Genomic DNA, 26833 nt, shown 5'->3' on the forward strand with positions numbered 1-26833 from the left:
ACACAAAACAGGTACAGTCACATGCCATATAATGTTTTAATCAGATTGCATATATGATAGCAACTGCTAAATAGCCTATGTGCGTAGTATGTTACTGTCATCCAGATTATGTAGCTACACTACAATGATGATACAAAGAAAGATCAAACTACCTAATGGCATATTTTTTTCAGACATATCCCTTCATTAAGCAGTCTGCCAATCTTATGTTGTAGAGCAGTAGCAAACCCATTTCCCACAGTAGTACCCTGTAAACCCAGCAACTAGCAAAAGGAACCATTAAGTAACTCCAGGAAAAACCCTGTTCACTTACTTGGTTGTTTAACTTAGCACAGCAATGCTGGGCAAAGACTCGTACCAGAGTTATAACCTAGCTCCATAACTTGCTATTAATAAACCAGGAAAGATCACAGATAAAACAAAGTTAACAGCTAAGTGTATAATCTTGAACATGTGCACAGTCCAAGGTTCAGCTGCAACACCATTAAAACCACCACCACAGACCTGTCTTCCCATACCTTCTTGGCCCCTCCATGTCTCTGGCATCTTAGTGGGCAGCAACACAGGGCCATCATCCTTAAGTCTCAAAGCTTTATGTACCTCTTTTGGGTACACGCAGGCATAGGGAAGGCCAGAGAACACTCCCTCAATATCATTCCTCAAGCACTACTTTTTTTCTGAGACTCTTTCTATTCTGGCCTGGAACTTGCGTGGCTAGCCAGCAAACCCCAGGAATCCACCTGTCTCCACTCCCCCAGTGCAAGGATTATAAATGTGCACTAATATCCATGTGGTGGTTTGAATGAGAGAAAAAAAAGAAAAAAAAAAAAAAAAAAAAAAAAAAAAAAAGGCTCCCACAGGCCCCTTAGAAGGTGGGAAAGTGGCACTATTAAGAGGTATGGCCTTCATGGAAAAGGTTTCAGATGTCTCACTTTCTTCTTGTTGCCTGTGGGTCCAGATATAGAACTCTTGGCTCCTTCTCCAGCACCATGCTTGCCTTCCTGCCACCAAGTTTCCTGCCATGATGATAATGTACTAAACTTTTGAAACTATAAACCAGCCCAATTAAACATTATTTCTTATTAAGAGTTGCTGTGGTCGTGGTGTCTCTTCACAGCAATAGAAACCCTAAGACAATTCAGCATTTAAAAACAAAACAAAAACCTGTGTTCTGGGGACTGAACTCATATTCTCAGCCATCTCCCCAGTCCTACTCCTAACCTAAGGAGGGTGTCTCGTTATGAAGGCCACACTGATCTCAAACTCCAGAGTGCTAGGATTATAGTGTGCACTACCACATACTATTATTTTGAGTATCTTGAAATCAGATCTGTATATAATCCCTTATTTCTACCCTGTCAGTGAGTGCTGATGTTTTTCACAACCTCTTGCCCTAACTCCAATACACTACTCTTTCAAGTTTTCCTAAAATATCATGGTAGCCACCATATCACTTGTTTATAAACCACTCATTCACAGCTGAGAACTCTCCTTTTCCCAACCAATAGATCTTACTTCTCACAAGACCTTAACACACATGCTTTGGCTCACACAAAGTGTTCTCTAGTGAGTTACTGAAAGTACAATAATTACTATGTCTTGCTACCAGACAGTTGTCCTTAACATAGCTCCCCATTCATCTATCCTTACTTCAAGGTCCAACCCAGGCTTCCTAATAAGGGTTTTAAAATAGCATTCACAAGCACAGTTTTCAAATCTACTTTTGTACTAAACACAGCAGTAGCCTAATATTATTTAGCATTTTTCTTTATAACTGTTTCTGGCAAACATGCTATATAAACTTCAATATTTTCCAATGCCCAATACAATGCTAGAAACAAAGTAGGTTTAAATCATGATCAAGGGGCCAGGTGATGGTGGCACACACCTTTAATCCCAGTACTTGGTAGGCAGAGGCAGGTGGATTTCTATGAGTTTAAGGACAGCTTAAGCTCCAAAACTACAGAAAAACCCTGTCTCAAAATAATTATGGTCAAGGTTAAAATAAAGTTGTTACAGGATGGGGAAGAATCAAATCTAAGGTTAAACTTTTTGCTGCTGCTTCTGAATTCTTCTGGCAAGTCTCAAATACCAAGATTAATGGCTGTTTCTTAATTTATGTTTCCTGAATACAAAATATTGCAGATGATATCAGGTCAGTGCCTGAACTTAATACTGTAAACAAACAAATATATGTAGACAATTATCTATATGTACACGACAATGCTCCTCTTTCCTCTATCTCAAGACAGTTTCTTGCTATATAGTCCAAGCTGGCCTTGAACTTGAAATCTTCTTGCCAATTACAGGAAGGCACAGTATCTTGTCTTCTCAATAGTATCGCATGTTAGATTCAAAGAAGTCTCACTATAGACTCTGTATTTATAGTGTCTATGGTGTGTGCATGTGCGTGCATGCATGCATAGGCCGGAGAATAACTTTGGATGTCATTCTCATGAGCTCGACCCATCTCTTTTGAGTCTGGGTCTCTTGTGGTTGGTAACTCAACAATTAGGCTAGACTGCCTGGCCATGCTCAAATGTACTCATACATACATCTCCCCGCCCCCCTACACACACAAATAAACTTTCCAAAAACATTTTAAAGATGGTGGGGGGGCGCACACATACAACATAGCACTTAGGATGAACAATGCTCAGTAAATTCCTATAATTATTTTTAAAGTTGAGTGTATAACAAGGCAGATGGTGTGAAGTAGTTAGGCCTTTGATTTCTTCAAGACCACAATGCCTAATAAATTAAAACATGTAAACAGTCAACGAGTCACTTTCCATTTGGAAAATTACATTCAGGTGTCCACAGAACCAAATAGCTGTTTCATCTTTGCATGATATATGGGACACTGGCTAGGAACATATCTCAAAACAAAGATGACCAACACTGTCACTATTCACATACTAGACATCAGACAATCTTCCCAAATACAAGTGACTATGGAATTTTAGTATTACAGGTTACACTGCTCCCACTGGGATATTGCTAAAAAACATTCCAGAATAAAGAGCATGTAAATGCTTTTTTAAAAAAGAAAAAGACAATTAACAAAAACCCCAGGAAGTTGGCAGGAAGGTTAATGGGAGTCAGGATGGAAGGAAAGGCTACAGGAGTCAATCTGGTAGGAAGTACCTTAAATTTCAACAATGTAGCTGACAAGCCTCTCACAACAGACCAGAGCCACAGGATGGGTTAGTCATTTCAAATAACTACTGATCCAAACAAAGAAAAACTGGTTTTGGGGGGAGCTTTTTGTTTGTTTGTTTGGTTGGTTGGCTGGTTTTTGGAGACAGGGTTTTCCTGTGGTTTTGGAGGCTGTCCTGGAACTAACTCTTGTAGACCAGGCTGGTCTCAAACTCACAGAGATCTGCTTGCCTCTGCCTCCAAGTGCTGGGGTTAAAGGTGTGCACCACCACCGCCCCGCTGAGAAACTGGTTTTACAGCACTGCATTATAGCAGATATTTACTCAAAACAGAGTAGAAGAGGAAATACATGGGCATCATTTTATTGAAAATTTCTTTGTAACGCGCGCGTGTATGTGTGTGTACATTCATGCAGCCTGGAACATATGTGGAGGTCAGAAGACAACTTTTAGAAGAAGTTGGTTCTCTCCTTCTACCACATGAGATCCAAAGATGAAATGTCAATGGAGAGGCAAGTGCCTCCGCCCACCAGCTAGCCATCTAAGCAGTCTCTAGGGCATTACTTTACAAGGGACCATGGGGAAGGCCTCTTTGATATGGTAATATGAGACAAGAGGTAAGCCAAGCAGGGTGACTTGCAAATACAAAGCTTTACAGCAAGAGGAAACTTGGCTTGCTCTTAAACTGCAGAGACAAAGGTAGCTAAAGAGCAGTGAGCATTAAGTTGTGAAAGATAGAAAAAACAGACATTGGCCATCAAATAGAATGACAGCTTCTGGATTTATTATTGTGGAAAATGGAAAATTATTAGATGGTTCTAAACAGAAAAATATATAAATGATGTTTACAAGTGTTTGAGTGATGATGGTCTACTCTGAAATCCTCAGATGTGAAAGTAGCTTTTCTTCTTACAGTACTAATTTTTGCTGGATTTGGGAAAGTAATAAACAGCAGGTGAAGAGATAATCCAAGGAGAGTGGGACTTAATCTTAGTTAACACTTAACTTTGTACATTCTTTATCACTTTAGAAAACCCCCTATACCCATAACTAACTTCACATTTAATCTGAGCAACAGTTACACATACAGCTAAAGCACAATTTTTTCATAGCCTAAAAGGTGAATCCTGGCTTTCATTCTGACGAGGGGAAACAAATGATGAAATGTCTGTACTAACACATCACAACTGTAGCAAGACTGAATAGTTACCTAATGTACTCACCTCCTGAATAGCCTCTTCACTGGGAAGCATGGAACATAAACATGTGACATAGGCTTGCTGAAAACATGACACCTGTGAAAGTTCTTTAGACTCTGCACACAGTTTTGATAAAGCAGTGGCTTGGGGGATGCAGTTAGATTTCAACAAATGTTTGATTCGCATTTGAAGAAAGGAAGGTCCTTCTTGTGCAATCAATTTGTTAACTAGAAAAGAGGAAAAAAAATGCAATAGTGTGATAATATACCACATGCCTGAGTGGTGATGACACTATCATCTTTCTTTTGCTGCTTTTGCCCTTTTTTTTTTTTTCCTTCTGAGACAGTTTGATGGAGCTCAGGCTACCCTCAAGCTCACTATACAGCTGAGGATGACCTTTGATTCCTGATTCTCCTGCCTACATCCACCTCTAGTTGCCTTGTGACTAAACTCTGAGTTGCTGTAAATGAGTGTTCATTCTAGTCACTATACTCCTCTAACAGAGGCAAGAGAAAATAAAGCTAACAATTCCCATAAAAATTAGTTTTATTCTGAACAAATTTTTTTTAACGAAACTGTCAATATTTTAAAATTATTTAATCAACTCCCCCGCTCACTTTCTGATAAGTTCAGTAAAGAATAGTGAAATAAACCTTAAGTGTAAGTAAGTTCAAGAAAATGTAACAGGTGTCTTACACAATATTAACCATTACCAAATGGATGAGTGTAAGGTGCCACATTTTAAGCTAAATGTTCTCATATACCTCTTGTTTATTCTTCACACCACCACCAAGGCAAGTAATATCCACAGATTAAGGTTAGAAAAATTAACATTCAGAGAAGTTAGGTAACTTGCCAAGGATTCCAAAGCCAGTGGTGCTGTTTCCTCTAAACCAGGCATTTCTCAAAGTGTGTTCCACCGACCAAAAGACCTGAGAGATAGTCCTAGAAAAAAAAAGGATTCCTTGGTCAAATCTCTGAACAGTCCTGCAATGAATAAAACTGTTCATGTATATTTAGTTCAGTGTTTCCCAAGCTGATTTGACCAGAGAACCCTTTTATGAATATTAGTCCCTTGTAAAATATATGTTCCTGGTTTAATACACACTTTGGAAAAATGCTCAGAGCACTAACTTAAAGTGCTCAGCCAAGGCTTCAACTTTGCAAAGCTGTTCAACAAGTCTGTGACATTCCCCTGCATTACCTAAATGACTGCTTTAGGTGATTAATCCAAGACAGTTTTACAGACTTGAAAATGTCTTCTAAGACACCCAGGAAGCTTATTTAAATGTACAGTTTGATTTTATAGGTCTGGAGATAGGACTCTTTAGAAAAATTTTTGATGCAGGGCCTCACTGTATATCCCTGGCTAGCCTGGAACACTGTTATGTAAACCAAACCAGAGACCCACTTGCCTTTGTTGAGATTAAAAGTGAATGCCACCATTTCTTTAGTTTTTTTTTTTTTTTCAAACAACCCCCATCCCACTGTAGTCCCCCCGGTTTTTAAATTACTTTTTAAAAATAAGGTAACTCACTATCTATATATGTATGCATAATATGTATATACACACCACTAAAATTATTGTCAAGGCTGGGCACAGTGGTAGTGCCTGTTATCCTAGCATGGGAGCCGGATGAAGAGTAACACTTCCAAGGACAGCCTGCATGTACTACAGGACAGTCTTTTTTTTTTTTTTTTTTTTTTCTTTTTTTGAGACAGGGCTTTTCTATGCAGTTCTGGCTGGCTCAAGAGCTTGCTATGTAGACCAGGCTGGCCTTGTACTCATAGAGATGCACCTGCCTCTGTCTCATGGGTGCTGGGATTAAAGGCATACACCTTGGCTGGTACAAGATTGTTCCATATTTTTGCATATTTATGTATTTAAATGTATACCATGTGAGTATCTGGAGGTTACAGAGAGCTATATGTGCTGGTAAGCAAATCTAACTCCTCTGAGAGCAATAAGTGCTCCTAATCACTGAGTCATCTCTTTAGACAGCAAGATTCATTTTTAACAAAACAAAACTCTTATTTTGACATTGGTGCTCTAGTTTTCCTCTCAGAAAAATAATTCTTTTCAACTTTTTTTATACCCTTCCAGAAATGATCCCTTTCTTGACCAACTAAGTACATGATCTAGCTCATTCTACCACCAATCCCTTTGACTTGCCTCACTATTGTTACCAACCAAATGACATCTCACTATGGTGGATGTACTATCACTCACCTCAAAGATTCCCTACTGACCCATTTACAAGTAGCTCTAATCTTTAGCAGTCATTAGTAATGATGCAACTCACAAGGTTGTGCATGGGTCATTTCGCCAAAGAGGGTAGTAAAAAACAAAAACAACAAAACAAACAAACAAAACCCCAAAGTCCAAAGAAGTAGAATTACTAGGTTAATTTGTTCAATAGTTCTTGCCCATACTGCCAAACGATTCTCCAGAAGTTTATATCCACATTAAACTACTTCAGAGTTCTGACTCTGAATACTTTAGATTTAGCAGGCAGAACTTGGATTTTAGTCTGTTTTAAATTCTACAAAATGAAGCCAAAGTCAAAATTCATGGAGGAAAAACATCACATTGCCCATAGCCTTTTCCATTTTAGAGTCATAGTCATTAAAATCCACAGCTCTCCCTATCAATAGTTCTTTACTGTTTTCAGTAATGTTATGTCAATTATTCAAAAAACAAAACAAAACTATGAAACATTCTCCCTTTCCTCTGGGAGCCACTGAGTTACTTTGACCTTGTGGTTCTTTAAAACTCTTCTCGTGATTGCCCTCTCACCGTACTCTGCCTAACAGGAGACCCTGCTCTACCTGTCTTCCAAGGCTATGAGCAGCTTATGAATCCCACAGAAGGCAACACACCTGATAACAGGAATGCTTCCTTTAAGCCCATAGCACTGCTAAGTCTGCACAGTACTTTTCACCTCTTACCACCCTAAGATTTCCCTGTAAATGTAGAATAAGGGGTTTTGTTTTGTTTTGTTTTTCAACACAGGGTTTCTCTGTAGACCAGGCTGGCCTCGAACTCATAGAGTCCACCTGCCTCTGCCTCCCAAGTGCTGGGACTAAAGGTATGTGCCACTACCACCTGGCCTCCCTCTTGTTAATTTTAACACAGCTCGGCCTTGCCCTTAAAAATCACTTAAGGGGGCTGGAGAGACGGCTCCCCAGTTAAGTGCACTAGATGTTCTTCCAGAGGTCCAGCACCACATGGAAACTCACAACTGTCTGTAACTCCAGTTCCAGGAGATCCGATGCCCTCATACAGACATACACGCAGGCAAAACAATACACAGAAAAAAAATTAAAAAAAAAAACAAAAAAACTTTTCAAGGACTAGAGAGATGCTCACTGGACAAAAGCCACTTGCTCTGAAGGTCTGAGGATTTGAGCTTGATACAGAATTCACATAAAAGGTGGGCATATGCAAGTAACCCCACCACTGAGATTTGGAAACAGGTGGAGCTCTGGAGCTCTGCTGGCCTGCCAGCCAGCACTGCTGTTCTTCCAGCTCAATTCAAGATCCCGCCTGTCTTAAGGCAAAGGTCAATCCACCTGCCTCAGCTTTTTAATACTGGGATTAGTGTGCTCCACCATGGCTAGCTTCTTTTCCTTTCTTAAATATTTGTCAATACATGTATTTGTTGAAAGGAAATCTAGGGGTTGGAAAGGCATCTCAACAGCATTTATCTTGCGTGTCCAAGATACTGGTTCATGCCTAGTGATGACAACATGAGGATTGTGTATCCATGTGTTTCAGTATTTAATAAAGTTGTCTCTTAACTCTACACATACTGTGACGCACTTGCCAATTATGGGCAAGGCCCTAGGTTTGCTCCCTAGCCACAGGTGCTGGAAAGCCAAAGTAAAGTTACTGACACAATGATACTTCACCTATCTAAACTTATCATCTGAAAATAATCACATTTAAGGTTTAATTTAAAAGGAATTCTTAAGGCTGGGGAGGTGGCTCAGTGGTTAAGAGCACATACTGTTCTTCCAGAGGACCAAGGGCTAATTCCCAGAACTCACTTCAGATAGTTCACAACTATAACTCTAGCTCCAGGTGAACCCAATGATTCTGGTCTTCTTGCACACTGTACTTACACACAACACATCCACACACACACACACACACACACACACACACACACACACACACACACATAATTTTTAAAAAACCTCAATCTTAAAAAAAGAAAAAACAAAACGAACTCTTAGTTAGACAATGTGCTACAGGCTTGTAACCTGAATACTTGGGACATTGACAGGAGACAACCAGCACTTACAGACTTCAGAATAAACTATTCTACTCTCATTTTTCCGATTTACCAGCATGTGAGTGCTGTGTGTAGATGTCTATGTGAAAGTCAGAGGACAATTTCATGAAGTTGGTTCTCTCCTTTCACCTTTATATGGGTTTTAGGATTTGAAATATGGGCATTACACTTGGTCAGCAAGTAAAAATGCTTATAGACCTTTTGAATTCAAAACAAAATTTAATTCCAGAATTCTATGAGTACAAGGCCAGACTGGTTTACACTAGGAGTTCTAGGCTAGCCAGGACTACATAGTGAGACCCTGTAAGTTTTGTTAAGATTATAATGAAAAGGGTTGGAGAGATGACTCAGTGTTTAAAAGCACTTGTTGCTCTTACAGAGGACTTGCGTTAGATTCCCAGCACCCACAATCATTCCTAACTCTAGTTCCAGAGGTATACAAAGTTCTTAATTGATTTCGCTAGGCACCAGGCACACATGTGGTCCATTTATATGTACAATATGCAGGCAAAACATTCATACGCATTAAAAAAAAAAATCCAGGTGGGCAGTGGTGGCACACACCTTTACTCTCAGCACTTGGGAGGCAGAGGCAGGCAGATCTCTGTAACTTTGAGGCAAAATGCTCCACACATAAAATAAAAATAAATATTAAAAAAATTTCTTGCCATTTAGTGGCAATGTAGCATAGGAATACTGTGAATCTGTGATGCAATGCATTACTCTGTGATGATGCTGATATAAGCAGACCTACCACATTGACAATTTCATAAAAAGCACACTAAATAAAATTAAAATTAGGAAATACATGGCACTTGGAAATGATTATTAAATCATGTTTTTAGTTTATGTATTTTATGCTATAATTACTATAGTTAAAATGTACTCCTACTTACTAGAAAAGTTTAGTGTAAAACAAAATTCTGTACTGTGCCCGTCAGTACCAACCTCAAGCACTTCATATTCACTATTGGTCTTGACTGCAACAGGCCACTGTGAATGGCGACTGTGTGAGTACACTTACACATAAAATTTCTACACCCCATAGTCAAGCAGTATATGATCCCTAGCAGTTCTTACTGATAATAAACATGTTTTGTTACTCTCCATTGCCTACATTTACAATGGGAGATTATTTTCTCCAAACAAGTAATCAAAGGACTCGGCCAACAGAAAAGCTAAATACCCCAGGGCTGGCAAGATGGCCTGGCCAACTGAGGTAAGATTCCCCAGAATGGAAGTGGGAAGAGGAAGTTAGCCCATAGAGCTGTTTTCTGAACTTCACACACATGCTACAGCATGCATACCCACCCAAATATAAATCAAAAATTATTTTAGAAAGGGGAGAAAACCCTTATGCAAGTTTCTTGCCATATAAAAAGGCCTAAACAATAAGAATACAGTAGTCACACTTAATGCAGTGTTAGCTAACTGGGATATTATTCTGAAATCTGCTGTTACTCTAAAAAGTAATAATCCCCTTTATCTCTGGGACTGTGTATGAGCATCATTACTCAACGTGACAGCCTGAAATAAGAAAACTAGTGCAAAGACATACAGTCTAAGAATTCTTAGGGGAAAAGTAAAGTACCCAACATAATCATTATTTTGTTTGAAGCAGGTTCTCTGACAGTGCTAACAGAGGCTTATCTTGGACTAATCCTCCCGCCTCCATCTCCAGAGTGCTGGGATCGAAGTATACATCACTACAAACATACTTATTAACCATTTTTTATTACTCAAAAAAAAGCCAAAAACAAACAAACAAACAAAAAAAAAAACCAAACAAACAAAAACCCCTAAACCAACCAACTAACCAACCAAACAAAAACAAAAAGTTTAAATACATAAACTAATTTCAATTCTCTTAGAACTAGATATGGTCAATGAAGTTTTTAAGACTTACCTTCCTCTGTTTCTACCAGCTGTTGAGAGAGAATTTTAAGAAGAACAGGGTTTTTCCACACTCCTTCTTTTGTAACATGAACTAATATTTGTAGATTATTATTCCCAAATTCCAATAATGCATCATGTGACTCCTAAAACAAAAGCAACATATTTAAAAGAGAATCTAGTAACAAAACTTTGCCTTCTCAATCTAGTTAAGTATCAAGAAAATGAAAAGGACTTGAGTGGGGGCGGTTATTGAAGTTTGTGCTTTCCTACTGGGATATTTTTAACCAAGTTAAAAATATATTTAAAATGTTCTCATGAATTTCCCATGTAAAATTATTATTATCACAATCAATTTATTATGCCTGAATTGATTACCTGAAATGTCATACTAATTAAGATGACCAGGAATTATTTGCTGTAGCAGACCTATTTTTAAGACCATTGATACAGCTTTCATTTAAAGGCCTGTTTAGTATTCATACAAGTAGCATACACTTGCAAACAAAAATAGTTACTGCAATGGCAATAACTGATGTACGACATGAGGGGTTGCTCATGCATGCTATGTAAGTATTCTCCTGGTGAACTTCAGTGCCACCCTTGATTCCCAACTATTTAAATTCTTGTTTCTTTATGTCATAAGGTCTTGTTTATTAGTGGTTTTCAAAAAAAATTAACTGCTACTAGGAATGGTAGCACATACCTTTAAGTTCAGATTAAAGAGGCAGAAGCAGGCACCTCGAGTTCTAGGCCTGGAGTTCTACATAGTGAAATCTAGTCTTGGAAGGAAGGGAGGGAGGAGGGAGGGACAGAAGGAGGGAGGGATGGAGGGAGGTCCAAGCTGGCTAAGGGGAAAGTGGTGCATGTCTAGCGATCATTAAGAAGTGATGTGGCAGGAACATCAAGAGTTTAAGGCTAGCCTGGGCCACATAAAACTTTATCTCAGAAAAAAAAGGGGGGGCTTCCAATAATGGTTTACTAATATCAATATTTAATTTGTAATTATTTAATATCATTTTAGCATAATTTAACACATCAATTTTCCTTTAACAGCTTGACAGATCTTCAGATTTCTTTGTTCTAAACACAGTACAGATATTTACTTTGCAGTGAAGACAAGTAAAAATTTCAGAATTTCTTGTCAGGTCACTGGACCTACTATGTCTACCATAACACACTGTAATAAACAGTAGCTGGCTCTGAGGCCTTCACTGACACAAATTCTTATCCTGGGTGAGGATGGAGCATGAAACAGCACAAACCAAAAAGTCAGGGATGGTGGCATGCCTAGAAATCAGAGCAGTTAGGAGGTGAGAAAAGAAGATCAAAAGTTCAAAGCTGGGGCTGGAGAGATGGCTCAGCGGCTAAGAGCACTGGCTGCTCTTCCACAGGACTGGGTTCAATTCCTAGCACACACACAGTAGCCCACAACTGTAACTCCAGTTCTAGGAGATCCTCACACAGGTATACGTCCACTCAAAACACCAATGCAAAAAAAAGAAATTATTTTTTTAAAAAAGTTTAAAGGGTTTATCCAGAATGCCAAGTACTACCTTGCCTACTTGTCACATAAAATACAAAAGAACAAAAAAAAAAACCTCATTTTTTTTTTATCTTTCAGATATCAACATGGACTAAGCCATTTATTTATCTGCATTGTTATTTCATTATTTTTTTATACTGAACACAGATTCAAAAATATATCCCGTGCGACTGACAACTACTAAAATTTTATACTGGGGAAGGGGCACTTATTTTACTCAGGCAAACAATCTAAGAACATAAAGAAGCTTATGAAAAGTGTTCTATAAAGGGAAGATATAATAAAATACTAACAGCATTAAAAGAATCAAAATTATTTACCCTTCCTTCTACAATGCAATACGTCAGGACCAAACTACTGGGGCCTCAAAGCCTCAAGACAAAAATGCATGGGTTCAGCTGGGCACAGTTACACGCCTGTAATTCCAGCAGGACTCAGGAGGCTAGCGTAGGATTGTCACAAGGTTGAATTCTCTTCTCCCCAAGGAGAAATATAATCATTTCATTTTGTAGTATGTACCCCAGAGGAAATAAATTCTTATATTCTGAAGTATGTTTTTAATAGGTGAATCTTTACCTATGCCCATATGAAGCAGGTCCAAGCTACTTTGAAATGTGTGTCCTAAATCAATCCGTTAAAGTTCTAAATCTGAAGATTCCTCTGGGCAAGCTAAGTTTCCTATGTATGCCTCTTTGTTTGTAAATGGGGACTCAATAAACTTCACATTATAAAGTTTACTTAATTAAGGGATATAAAATATTTAAGTAAAATACAAAGCAGGGACCCTCAATTAGTGACATGTAATTAAATGACTGCTATTATTTAGTGTGTGTGTGTGTGTGTGTGTGTGTGTGTGTGTGTGTGTGTGTGCCCACTTTCAACATCTTGGTGTTGTTCTTCAGGCATTTTACCAACTTCCTTTGTTCAAGATGCCTTGCACTTTGCCAAATAGGCTAGGTAGACACTAGCTCTAGGGATTGTCCTTCCTGTTTCCCATCTTGACATCCGGAATGACAGGCCTGTGGCACCACACCTGGCTTTTTACACAGGTTCTGGGGATCCAAACTCAGGTCCTCATGCTTGTAAGGCAGGAGCATTACGCTAAAGCATCTCCCTAGTTCCTAAATGGATTTTTAAATACCTTCTGAATTCTACCCTAACAACCATTTGATACTTGTTGCTGGGCAGAACACTCGCCATTTTCTAATCAGTTCACCGTCCTACAAGCATAATACATGAACAGAATCCATGACTATTAGACTGACTGATTTAGAGATATATTGATTGGCAAGACATAAGTGTGTTATGAACAATATGAACATTTTATTTAGTAATCTTAACTGCATGAATATGTAATTAGCTTGTTTTTGTTCTATGTTTCAAAGTTTATTTTGCTGAGAATAAGCAAATCAATGTCTTGGGCAACTCACCTGAAGAGACTGAAGGAATGGTACCCAGACTTCACAAGGCAGTTCACTTTCAGGCACTGAAAGTAGTAATTCAAAACAACTCCTATAATACAAATAAGTATGTAAGTATATAAGGTTAAAGTAATAATTAAATACAACATGAAAGTAATATGTAAGACTTATAATTATTCAAATTACTTTAAATATGTAAAACTCTAAATTTTTCCTTGAAATTGTTCTACTGGCTTTTTAAGTATTAAAACCAGAGGAAAAACTATAATGCTTTATGTTTACATTATTGTTTTAATACATCATATTCCAAACAATGTTACTCTGTATGGGAAGCTTACCCATACCGATAGACCAAGAAGATTGAGATCTGGGAATATTATGAACTTAGTTGACAAAGTGATAAAAAGAAGTAGTCTGTCACCCATGTCAGTTTCCATCACTTGCAGAAAGAAGGAGCAGAATGATCAGCAAAGTGATTGCTTCACTTCTAAAAAGGAAGTAACAGTGTTTCTCCTTTCTTCTCTAACCACTACCCAGACACAGGAAGAAGAACAGGAAGGGATTTTAAAAGACTCAGAAAAATGTCAAACAGAGCAACTCAAAACATCAATCCAGCACAACTGCCCTAAATTATACAGAATAATTACTTTGCCTGAAGAAATTGGTATCAAGTGGCAAGAAGCGGAAAGTGTTAATGAGAACAATGGGATTAAAAGGGAAATGTTAATCTTCCACAAAAGTACGATATCAGAGATTAGCTGTGGTGAACAGAATACAAACTGGTAGGGCTAAACAGAAATAACAGATTAATCTGACTAGCATGCATTTCATTCAACAATGCAAAATTTAAATAGACAACACCAGCTTACACCAGATCAGCTGTTGATGTTAATGGTGTAATTTTGTCTGTTATTAGGCAACCTATTAAAATAGCTAAGTGACTATGGATTTTAGATAACCCTTTCCAGATCCTGTGATAATTAATTCTGATTGCCAACTTGATTGATAAGATTGAAATTCCTACATGATAGGCAGGACATGCCTGTGAGAGCATTTCCACAGAAGACTAGCTAAGAGGAGACTGACATGAGGTGAGCAGAACTGTCTACAGGCTGAGGTCCAAGTGGATTAAAGGACAATAATGGAGTCCATTCACCTGTGGGCATCCTCTCTGCTTCTTGCTTCAGGGTGAGAACAGCTTTGCTTGGCCAGGCCTCCTCCTCAAGATAGACTAAAACCCCTGAAACTGAGCCAAAACAACCCTTCTCTCCTAAGTTGTTTTCTCTGGCATTTGGTTACGGTCACAGTAAACTGTTTAACACAATCTATAAGGGAAATGGATCAGGTTTATAGTATAAGCCTGAGTAAGAAAAGAGACCCTAAAGACGGCAAAAGATTTTGTTTAGCTGAAGCTTCACGTGGACTTTATCTCCTGGAAAATTAGGAGTTAAGTTCAGAGCAAAAGAAACAGGTACTTTCGCAGAATAAACAGTGCTACAATAAAGAGAAGTCACTCAATTCACAAGTAAGTATTTAAGTGCTTAAACTTACAGGACTAATCTGCCAAGCACTAGGAGAACATCTTCACATTCAGTAGTTAAAAATGGACGTGCACTGGCAAAGCTTTGGATAGCAAGGCGGTATACCTCCAGAAGATACACAATGTGTTCTGATGCATTCTTGTTGCTTGCATATTGCAGTAAGGTCTAAAAAAAAAAAAATAATCATTTTACATCATTTTTCAAATAAAAACAAAACAAATTGATTCTTTGCACTCAAAAGCACTATTTGTTCCTTCTTTCATAACATGTGCTTATACAATGTCAAACACTTTTAGGTACCGGTTTGTTTAGAGGATTCTAAATAATGAATAATCCCCATGGAGTTATTGGGATACAGAATGGATCTTTTGACAAGACAAAATCTGAGGAGTAAAGCCATAATCCTGAGCTGGGTATCCCTATACATGCAGAATTACAAGTAGCAAGTTTGGTTAATACAACATTAAACTGAAGAGGAAAACGAGGGTTGCTACATGGACACCCTATCCCTAATAACAAAGTAAGTTTTTCCTCCCCCTTTGTAGACAATTACTATTCAGATATACTCCTAGATATATCCATGATAGAGAAAGGTAGCTGATCTGGCTGACATCTGTTTTGGGGGTATGAACAACTAGGCAAATTGTCCTGAGTTGAACTTTTAGAGAGAATTCCCTATTTACCATCTTATGCCTAATCATAATCACACTATATATAATTAAAGTCAGAGACATCATCAGAAGGGACAACTCAAGTCTGTCAACCCAAACAGAGAACAACCCAAAGTATGACCCCTAATAATCAGTCCCTCCTTCCCCTTGCACCTTATAACCAAAGCCCCAGGAAATAACCTGAGGCACTAGAGTATCTTTAACTCACATGGCCCATTGTCACTCAAATCCTGAGCTACACTATCTTGCTTTTGAATGAAGTGTTCTTGCTTACTCTTGCAATCTACACACATCTTTAAGACACCAAATGATGTGAGGCTGGGCATCTCGGTGCACACCTTTAATTCCCGCTTTGGGGCAGGGGCAGGAAGATCTTGCTCAGTTTGAGAGCCTGGCCTACATAATGAGTTCCAGGATAGCCAGGACTACATAGACAGAACTTGTCTCAAAACCAAAAACAAGCTGGGTGGTGGTGGATGCCTTTAATCCCAGCACACTCAGGGAGACAGAGGCAGGGGTATCATTGTGAGTTGGAGGCCAGCTAGGTCTACAAAGCAAGTTCAAGGGCAGTCAGAGATGTTACAGAGAAACCCTATCTCAAAAAACCAAAACCAAAAAAACCTCATGTGACTTTATGTTCATAGCCTCACATAAGCAGGATACCATTTTCCCTCTAGGGAACATATTCTAATTGGTCTGTAAAGCTCCTAATAAAATTAGGTTTTTAGTTAAGACTACTCATATAGCTAAATCTTATTTTCAGAAGGCAGGTTATTAGGGAATTCTATGTTACTTGAAGTTTTTGCCCTGAGAATAATTTGTTAACTTATTGTCTTGGAATTTTCTGTCTAAAGAACTACAAATAGGGCTAGTAAAATGGCTAACAGTTAATGACACTGACTACCAAACCCGATGACACCACACACACACACACACACACACACACACAATTTTTAAACGCTACAAAGAAATACACTAATAATACAGTATTCCAAACTTTCTACACTTTAGTGTTCACATTAAGATCCATTTCTGAGCTGGATGGGCTATAATACCCAGAGTTTTTACAAGAGGGTCAAGAGTTAAACATGATCTTTGACTTTGCAGTCTTAGGGCAGCCTAGGTTACATGACAGCCCACCTTAAAACAACAACAAAAGATCGCTACTGATATTTATTTATTTATTTATTTATTTATTATGCACAATGTTCTGTCTTCATGTATGCCTGCAGGCCAGAAGTGGGTACCAGATCTCATTACAGATGGTTGTGAGCCATCATATGGTTGCTGGGAATTGGACTCAGGGTCTCTGAAGAGCAGCCAGTGCTCTTAATCACTGAGCCATCTCTCCAGCCCCTATAGTGATCTTTTTAATCTGTTAATTAAAAAAAGAAAAAGAAAAAGAAAAAAACGAACCAAGAAACCCTCTAAAGATATGTAATAAATCATCATACTGCATATAGTAAAATGCTGCATTTAAATGGGCCACTAAGCAAAAACTAAATGGCCTTCTGTATTTTCAGAAAAGTAATGTATCATTTAATCAAATCATCTCTTCCCCTCCCCTCACAAAAACAGGATCTCATGTGGCCTAAGCTGACCTTGTCTACCTTGAGTGCTAGAGATCAAGCAAATCAGACTGGCACTCTACCCACTAAACTATAGCCACGGGCCAAGTTTCTCGCTTAAATATCCAAGACTTGGGATTTGTTTTTGTTGTGCTGACTTTTACTTATTTTTAAAGATGTGTTTTACTTTGTTTGACACAAGGTTTCAATATATAGCTTTGGTTGACCTTAAATTCACAGGGATCCACTTGCCTCTGCCTGTGAGCACTGGGGTTAAAGGCCTGAGTCCTTATGGCTGGCATTCCATTTTATTTTTAAAAAGTGCATTTGGGTACACCTTGAGTGCAGGTGGCAAAGGAGGCCACACACATCTGAACCTGCATCCCTTGTGAGCCAATCAATGTGGATGCTGAGAATTCAGGTCCTCTATAACAGTATATGCTCTTAAGTGCTAAGCCATCTCCCCAGATTCTTGATTTCTATTTTTATATTCCTAAATCCATACCTCCCCCATATGTTAAATAATGGGGTCTCCTTAATATACCCACTAGGATCATGCTTGACATTTCAATATTTCCTTAAACAATTGTCACTAGTTTTTGCTATTCATTTACTTTTTTGGGGTGCTATCAGAGACTGAAGAGTCTTGTACTTGGTAAGTAAACTCTCTACCACTAAGTTATACTCCCAAAGTTTTATCACTGCTTTTAATGCAAGATTAGGATGGATGAATTATATTTATCAAAATATAAACAAAACCCCATCAGAAGCATTTAAGAAAACTTTCCTTGCTGGGGGTGATGGTTCATGCATTTTAGCCTCAGCACTCGGGAGGGAGGGAGGAGGCAGGTGGATCTGTGAGTTCTAGGCCCGCTTGGTCTATAAAGCAAGCTCCAGGACAGCCAAGGCTACACAGAGAAACCATGTCTCAAAAAACAAAAACAGAGTTTTCCTGTTCTTTTCTTAACAAAGCTGGTAAACAATGATAAATATGAACCTTTTGAGTTCAGTGACATTCTACAGAGATCAAATTAATGAGATGTCTTCTTTGTGTCAATAAACTCATTTATTTCACAAACAAGGAAACGAGGTAAGTTTGAAAGAGTAACATACCTAATTATTTAGACACCATATTTAACTATTTAAATTCTCTTACAGGGTGCTCTTATTCAAGATCACCATCAGAAAGCTACCTCAAACCCTTGCTATTTAATTCAAACCCCTATTAAATATTTTCATCTGAATGGCTTATTCAAGTCCCAAACCCCAACATGTACAAAACCAAACATCTCCCCCAGAAACTACACCCTCTTTGCTTTTATTTCCTCTGCCTCTTTTCAGAAATCCAAACCAAAATTAATGTTGAAACCATCACACCAAAGTTTGTTGATTCTAGCTCAAAAAATAACTCAGCCCACCCACCACACCAGTATCCAGTACTTATTCTAAGTCCCCAATACTTTCATCTGAATTGCTCCAACAGCTCCCTTCTGCAGATCTAAATAATCTCCAACTCTCGGAGTGTACTATGAATGCAACATATTTGTACATTAAAGAATCAATGCAATAAAAAGACCACAAACACAGAACTAAAAAAATGCTAACACAGCTAGATGCAATGGTTATAGGATTGTGGGCTAGTTTTCTGCCATCTTTACATTTTATTCTATAAAATGATATATCAAGAGGGAATAATTTCCAGATGGTCACATTTTACGAAAGGGATGCATGCATTCCAATTTTAGTACTAATTTCCCCCACAGAAAGTAATAGTTAAATATTGGGCATGTAGTATAGAATAGGCACTTTTCTAAGGGCTTTCACCCTTTTACAGTCAGGAGTCACATGACAATGTTTTTAGTCAACAAGGGATTGTATGATGGCAGTCTCTTAAGATTATAAGAGAGACAACGGGATGTCCAGCTTTGAATCACAATGTTCATAGTTTTTGTGAATAGAGAACAAATTAAAAACTGGTGATGTTGGATCTGCAGAGATGGCTCAGAGCCATCAGAAATGGCTCAGCCACATTAAGTGCCCATTAAGAGTACATAGTACTTTCTATCATGAGATAGTCTCTGTTATGTAACTCTGGCTGTCATGGAGGACCCAGGTTCAATTCCCAGTATCCACAAGACATCTGTAACTCCAGTCCCAAGAGATCTCATACCTTCTTCTGACCTCTTCATGTACCAGCCACAGACTTGTATGCAAACCAAACAGCCATAATCATAAAATACAAATTTTAAAACAGGAAAAAAAAAAGATTTTTGTTCAGAAGTATGCCACACAGTGGGGATGGGAGACAAGCCTAAGGCTGGACCAAATCTCTACAGTCTGTCTGTGCACTTAAGCCACTGGATTCTCTGGCACAGATGGAAATAAGAACACAGATAGATAGCATCACCAGGGTAAAGAATACAGATTATGTGAAGAATCCCAAAATCCCAGAATGAAGCACATGAGAGGCAGGGGCAGGTGGATCTCTGATCAAGGCCAGCCTGACCTACATAGTTCATTCTAGTATAACCAGGCCTCCAAAGAAACCCTGTCTCAAAAATTGGTGTGTGTGTGTGTACGCGTGTGTGTTGTGCTGCTGAGTACAACAGCATGCTAGGCCCTCGCTAGCAGCTGCCTGCTTACAATGAGGAAGTGACTAATTAAAACCCTAACTCTTGCACCTTGTGCTGCTACTTGCACCCAACTCACACTTTCCACATTGTTACCTCTTAAAACTTATTTTTAAAAAGTACTGATAGGTTCTCTAGCCAGCCTCAAACTTCCCATTTAGGCAAGGATGATTTTGAATTTCTAATCCAGTTGGTTCAACCTAAATGTTGAGATTATGGGTCTATAGGCCTGTTTTATGTACTACTGGATTAGGGAGGGGGCAAATTCAGGGTTTCACACACAGTAGGCAAGCACTTTACAGACTGAACTACATCCAGACTCTACAGATTTTTTTTTCAATTGGGGGGGGGGTCAACGAGGACCAGAGGGGGAGACTTACTTGTCACTTTGGCCACTGATCTACATACATCCCTGGCCATCAGCTCATTTTTTAAAAACAAGAAAGCAAATTTCATGCCTTGAGTTGTCCACTGTGTAAATGTTGAACAGATAATCTGAACCAGTCAGCTGGCTCCAAAGCACATCCTTTATCACTCACTATTCCTCATGTCGTCTCAGAACACATCTCTACTACTTTCATAAAAGTTTATTTCTGAATTCTGACTTTCCCTCTAATGGACTACCTTGATTTAGTATTTGCAGCCACTGTGATGTGGTCATAATCTAGCTCTCCTCCCAAGAGTGTGCCACACCCACCTCCCATCCTAAAGTCACCGCTTCTGGGAAAAGCTTTCCAGCAATAGAGCTGAGTGACATCCAATATTCTGCAATGCTGTGATTGTCAGGGAAGTAGCTCAGCTTAGGTAGAATGTGTGCCTAGCTAGCATGCACACGACTCTGGGTTTTGATCCACAAGGTTAACTGGCCCAATGTCCCAACACTTGAGAGGTGGTGACAGGAAGATTAGGAGTCCAAGGTTATTCTTAGACAGCTGTAGAAGACCCTACTCATCAACCCACCCTCCCATCCCCACAAACCAACCAACCAACCACAAGTGTGTGGTTCATTACAAAACTGAAAAGATCACTGCTGACTACGAAAACTGAACATCCTAGGGCAATAGGATTTTTTTTTTAAGTTTATGGATTATTTTAAATTTTGCACATAACAAAATATCTTGTTCTGATTTAAATGTCTTGACACATGAAATACAATTCTAAATCCACCTGGGTGGTGGTATATATACCTTTAATGTCAGCACTCTGGAGGCAGAGGCTGACAGATCTTTGAATCCGAGGCCAGCCTGAATGAATTTCAGGACAGCTACAGCTACACAAAGAAATCTTTTCTTGAAAAAAATAAGTAAAATTCTAAATCTGAGTGATGGAATTATACTGTAAAGGGTAAGCTTCTAGGGGGAGTCAGCAATTGAATATAATCGCTGAAGCAGAGGACAAAGTTTTCCAGTAAAAGGTAGATGATTAGTACTGAGACTTAAACATCAATTAGCAATGAGAGCTAAACAGTCTACATGAACCTGACCAGGAAGAGAAGAGGTGGCTGCTCCAACTCAGGAAGTAGCTAAAGTAAATAAAAGTCCTGTCTTGTATCTGTACTGCTACTGTGACCCAACTCCTACTCAGGACATTAGTTATAACTGCTTTTTGAGTTCAGAAATGTGGCTTACTTACTATCCATCCATCTATACTTCTTCATCCACACCCTGATGTGTCACTGGATTCCATCCACCATACTCATCTCCCCAGACTATTTTAGATAGTGATCCTGTCATGGATCAAAAATATGCTTTCTAGCTTCATCTGGTTTTCAGTTTTAAAATGCCTCTTGCTTTTGCCGTAATAGTAGTATGTCTTTAAATACACAATTTTTTTTCCATAATGCTTAAATACCACCCAGAAACAGATCACGGTTAACAGGCAAGTTTGGGAGTTTCTTCAATGTATAAAGTGAAGCATTTTATGCTGATACTCTTTATTTTGCAGGGCTTCCATTGACTTCATTTTTATTTCTGCTGAGTGACCACCACTCAGTGTGGTATGCTAGAGCCCTCTTCCATTGAGGTATATATCTCTAGCCACACTGTAGATTTTCCCTGTTCTCCATGTTGCACAACCTTGTACAGAAACTAATTTCATTTAAGGACATCATAGTTTCTAACTTTTGATTTTTTGAAACAGGGTCTCATCATATAACCAAGGCAGGCCCTGAAACTCAGTATGTGAGTCCAGGTTGGACTCAAACTCACAATCTCCCTGCTTCAGTCTAAATGCTGGGATTACAGATGTCTACTATCACATCCTGCCCTAGTCTCTTAACTGCAACATTCATTGTATATAGCATTACATTATGTCTAAGGGGAACTTATCTTAATGTTATACTTAAGGCACTCCACCTACAGTCTCTATCTCCCATCATTGCCATGACCTTTCCCACATCCTTATCTTTTTGTTTTTGTTTAGTGACCACAAGATTGAAATTATCTACTGGAATTTGGTGGCCCCATGACTATTTTCTTAGAATGAACTATAAATAGGATTTCTGCCTCCGTAACTTCTAAGGCTTTACACAATATTGGATTCTCTCTAGAAAATTAATTCCAATTTACATTCCTATCTTCAGGATAAGATAGTGGAGAGCTATCATACAAGGCTGCCCACCACCATGTCTGTCTGACCTAACATCCATCCAGTGACAATCAAAGCCTTTAAAATGTACTTTTGGCAAACTACCAGTGCCTACCCACTCTGCAAGAGCTAAGAATGTCAGACAGCATTTAAACCATAACAATCCAGGCCCCATTTTACTTTGCTGGAACCTGTGGTCCTCAGCAACAAATTTGGTAAATGCCTTTCTTTGTTCTGTAACCCAAGTCTCATGTAACCACCTCTACAATGGAACAAAGCATTGGCGGTAGCATGAATCCATGCTCCCAGACCACTGCCACTCATATTTGGCTCCAGAACAAACTATCCCTTTGAGGTAAGAGGTGTGTTTTTTGCATAGACAAAAGATCAGCTTAATGGGAAAACATGGTTATTTTGCTTATTTGGCTTACAATCTTTTTATTGTATTTCTGCTGTTTGTTCTTTATTTTTTGAGACAGGGTATAATGCAGCCTGGGCTAGCCTTGAATTCCTGATCCTTCTTTCTACTCTGCCTCTGAAGGGGTGAGATAATAGGCTTGTGCCCAGCTAGCTATCTATCTCTTCACCACCACAAGGCTACACAGAGAAAACCTGTCTGTCTCAAAAACCAAAACAAACAAACAAAAAAGGTTAAATAAATTAAAAGGATCAGTTATTCAACTATGAGCCTCAAGATTCTAGAGAAAAATGGGGCTCCTGGGGAGACAAATGCAAATAACTGTCCAATTCTACATTAGTGAGTCATCACTAAAAAGACTAATCTACAATATTTGTTTAATTTGCTGCAATGAGTTTTACTTTTCTTTCTTTAGAATGAGTCCCATGGGACACCTTTTGGCTTTTTTCAGACATGATTTCAATGTGTAACAGCTCTGGCTGTCTTGGAGCTCACTCTAGACCAGGCTGGCCTGGAACTCAAAGACTGCCTGCCTCTGCTTTCTGAGTGCTGGATAAAGGCATGTGCCACCACTGCCTAGCTGGCAATGATCTTTAATGTATGATCTTCCTTTCTGTCTCCACCTTCCAAATGCTGAGATTACAGACTTATGACATCCAGCCTGGTTAATGGAGTCTAGGAATAGAACCCAAGAATTCTTGCACACTCAGCAAATACCAGTTGAGTTACAACCCTAGCAGTAAAAGTGGGTATTTTTAAATTCCAGATTCCCACATATGATAAAAGCATTATAATCCTAACTGTGTAGGGGGAAAAGACATGCTTTTTGGCTGTTTGAAAGCTGATCTCTGCCCCATCTTAAACATGGGGTCATCTCTCTAGCCCAAGTTCCATCATTTTTTATTTTTTAAAGACAACGCTCTAGGATTCTTTTGTTTTGTCTGGCAGTGCTACAGATGAAACCCTGGGCCTCATTCCTGTTGATAAGTGTTCCACTGAGCAATCACCTGCACAAGCTTACACCGACAGCTCTATAGTGCCAAGTACATCCACACTGCTTCTATAGTCACTAGCACTTACCCACAGAACTTGGAATATTGAAAGGTTTAGAAATAGAAAGAACTCCAAATTGAGCAACAAGAGGCAGAGGAAGAGGGCAGGCCTAGCTCTGAGTTCGAGGCCAGCCTCGTCTATCCAGAGAAGCCCTGTCTTGAAAAACCAAACCAACCTCCATATTCTCTATACTCTCCAACCCTTAGCAAGTACCACTCTTCCTGTTTTTATGTGCAATATCACTTTCATAATATATTGTTTCAAAAGAGCAAAGTAAGTGTGTTATTGGCAGTAAAGCAGGCAAATAGAATGATACAGAATCCAGAAATGTAGCCTTACACATGACTACTGACTTTCACAAGGCACAAAACCAGCTCAACAGAAAAAGGATGTTTCAACAAATAATGTTTAATTAGAAACTAATTTTTTTACAAAAGTAATATCCACCCATGAGTTACACAAAATATAAAAATTAATTTAAATGGACCATATACCTGAATTCTAAAACCTAAAAACTATAACATCTCTGAGGGGAAGCACAGAAGGTTATCTTAATGTTCTTAAGGGGGAGGCTTTCTTTAGACAGGAAAAGTGGAAAATTGAACTTAAACAAAACTAAGAACCTATGTTCTTTGAAGTAAGTAAAATAGGCAAAAGGAGAAGAAAATCTTAATTTAAGCCAGGCGTTGGTGGTGCACACCTTTAGTCCCAGCACTCAGGAGGCAGAGGCAGGTGAATCTCTGTGACTTCGAGTACAGCCTGATCTACAGAGCTAGTTCCAGGACAGGCTCCAAAGCAACCCTGTCTCGAGGGAAAAAAAAAAAAAAAAATCTTTATCTAACAAAGAGCTTTTATCTAGAAACACACATACAGACCCGTTTTCAAATCTCAATAGTATGAAAACAAAACAAAAACCAACCAATCTTTTAAAATGCCAAAGACCCGAACAGACACTGGACCATATAGATTGTAAAAATAAGCACTAGAAAAAAAATATTAAACATAACCCATAAGGGAAATGCAAATTGGAGTTTCATCAAGCTACCATTAACTTTAGAGTGGTGACAGTTTAAAAAGTAGAGGTGCCAAGTGTCTATCATGAAGTAAAAAACAGACTTCATACTTTGTTGATGGGAGTATAAAATGATATATAACCTGCCAAGGGATCCACCTATTACACCCAAGAAAGGAAAAAAGCATTAGTCCACACAAACAACAGAGAATGCTCATAGCAGTTCAATTTATAGTACCCACAAACTGGAAAACACCCAATATGTATCAACAGTTGAATATTAAAATTATAGTATTTATCTACTATTTATCTACACATGAATATTTATACATGAATTTCAAAATAATTACACCAAAAGAGGCCAAACAGATTTTATGATTTTACTTACATAAAGTAAAAAAAAAAAAAAAAAAAAGGCAAAAAAGCAAGCAACCGGAAAGATAGCTCAGTGATTAAGAGCACTGGATGCTCTTCCAGGACCCAGATTCAATTTCCAGCACCCACATGGCAATTCACAAATTCCACTTCCAGGGAATCTGACACCCTCCTCTGGCCTCTTTGGGAAGTACACACATTTGTGAACAGACATGCAGGCAAAAAGACCTATACATACATACATACATACATACATACATACATACATACATACATACATACATACATACAAGTAAGATTTAACCTGGGGGTAAAAAAAAAAAAAAAAGAGAACAATTATGTAATCTCAGGAATTTGAAAGCATGGGCAAAATTACTGCATGTTCATAGTCAAGCCTGGTCTACATAGCAATTCCAGGTCAAGAAAGAAGAGTAATATTTAAGAAGTCATTGTAAAAAGCACAAAACCAGAATGCCTGGTTTGTGTGATAGAATTTGGGAAGTCTAGCATGCTCTGGCGAGTGTTTTATGGCTGAGCTACATCCACAGCCCCAATGGGAGTTACTTTACTTATGCTCTTGTTCCCTAAGGACAAGCTGGTTGGAAAGTAGATAAACAAAAACACTTGGCCATCAAACACTATTTCTGTACTGCAAATGTAACATGAACATCTGCTTAATGTTTACCTCTTCTACTAGACATACGACTTAATAAAGGCCCCATGTACTGCATTTTTGTTAAAGTATGTGCTAAATTATTTCCAAAGTATAATAAGGCAGATTTTCAGGCATATATGTTTGGTCAGTTAGAAAATGCCATCTACTACAAGAAATTTAATAGGCATGGTGGAGTGTTACATGCCTTTAATACCAGAACTAAGAACAGAAGCAGGCTCATCTCTAGCTCCACCCAGTCAGGATATATACAGACACCTTGTCTAAAATAAAATAAAAACCTACAGTGATTTCAAGATCAGCTTGAACCACACAAAACCATCCTAGCTTCAAAGCAAAGCAAAACACAACACAACACAGGTTTTAGGGCCAGCAAGATGGCTCAGTGGGAAAAAGTGCTTGTCACTAAGGCTGATAACATGAGTTTGATCCCTGAGACCAAAACTGTGGACCTAAACAAACTCATGATAGTTGTGCTCTGATTCCCACATGGGACTGTGGCTTGTGCTCTCTCTCTCTATCAATAAAAATATAATTAAAAAATTAAATAGGTGTTAGCTGACAAGTAGATATGCTAAATATCTTCCAAAGTTCTTACTTCAAACACAAAATTCTACAATTAGAGAAATACAGCTTTATTTTTCCTAGGGACATAAATTTTCCAGGTTATAAATTCAAAAAATTTTTACATATTCATACTATATTGTAACGAAACACATAGTTGGACTTTGTAATGAATGCCTGTAATCCCAGCACTATCAGGAGTCAACCGAACTAAGACAGACTCTGTC

At 38.5% G+C, this 26833-nt stretch overlaps 1 protein-coding gene across 1 annotated transcript in view; it reads right to left on the reverse strand.

Moving 5' to 3' along the window:
• Positions 1–4450: 4450 nt before the first annotated feature.
• The window catches only part of LOC127225083 (zinc finger protein Rlf-like), a 63365-nt gene continuing 40982 nt past the window's right edge, over positions 4451–26833 (reverse strand). Inside the window, exons 4-8 of the mRNA XM_051188342.1 lie at positions 15067–15221; positions 13525–13606; positions 10562–10694; positions 5214–5302; positions 4451–4584 (exon numbers count right to left, since the gene is read on the reverse strand). Of these exons, the coding sequence (XP_051044299.1) occupies positions 5262–5302; positions 10562–10694; positions 13525–13606; positions 15067–15221 (411 nt within the window). The 3' untranslated portion in view covers positions 4451–4584; positions 5214–5261. The remainder of the gene's footprint in view (positions 4585–5213; positions 5303–10561; positions 10695–13524; positions 13607–15066; positions 15222–26833) is intronic.

Source organism: Phodopus roborovskii, unplaced genomic scaffold (assembly GCF_943737965.1).
Source record: "Phodopus roborovskii unplaced genomic scaffold, PHOROB, whole genome shotgun sequence".
NCBI lineage: Eukaryota > Metazoa > Chordata > Mammalia > Rodentia > Cricetidae > Phodopus > Phodopus roborovskii.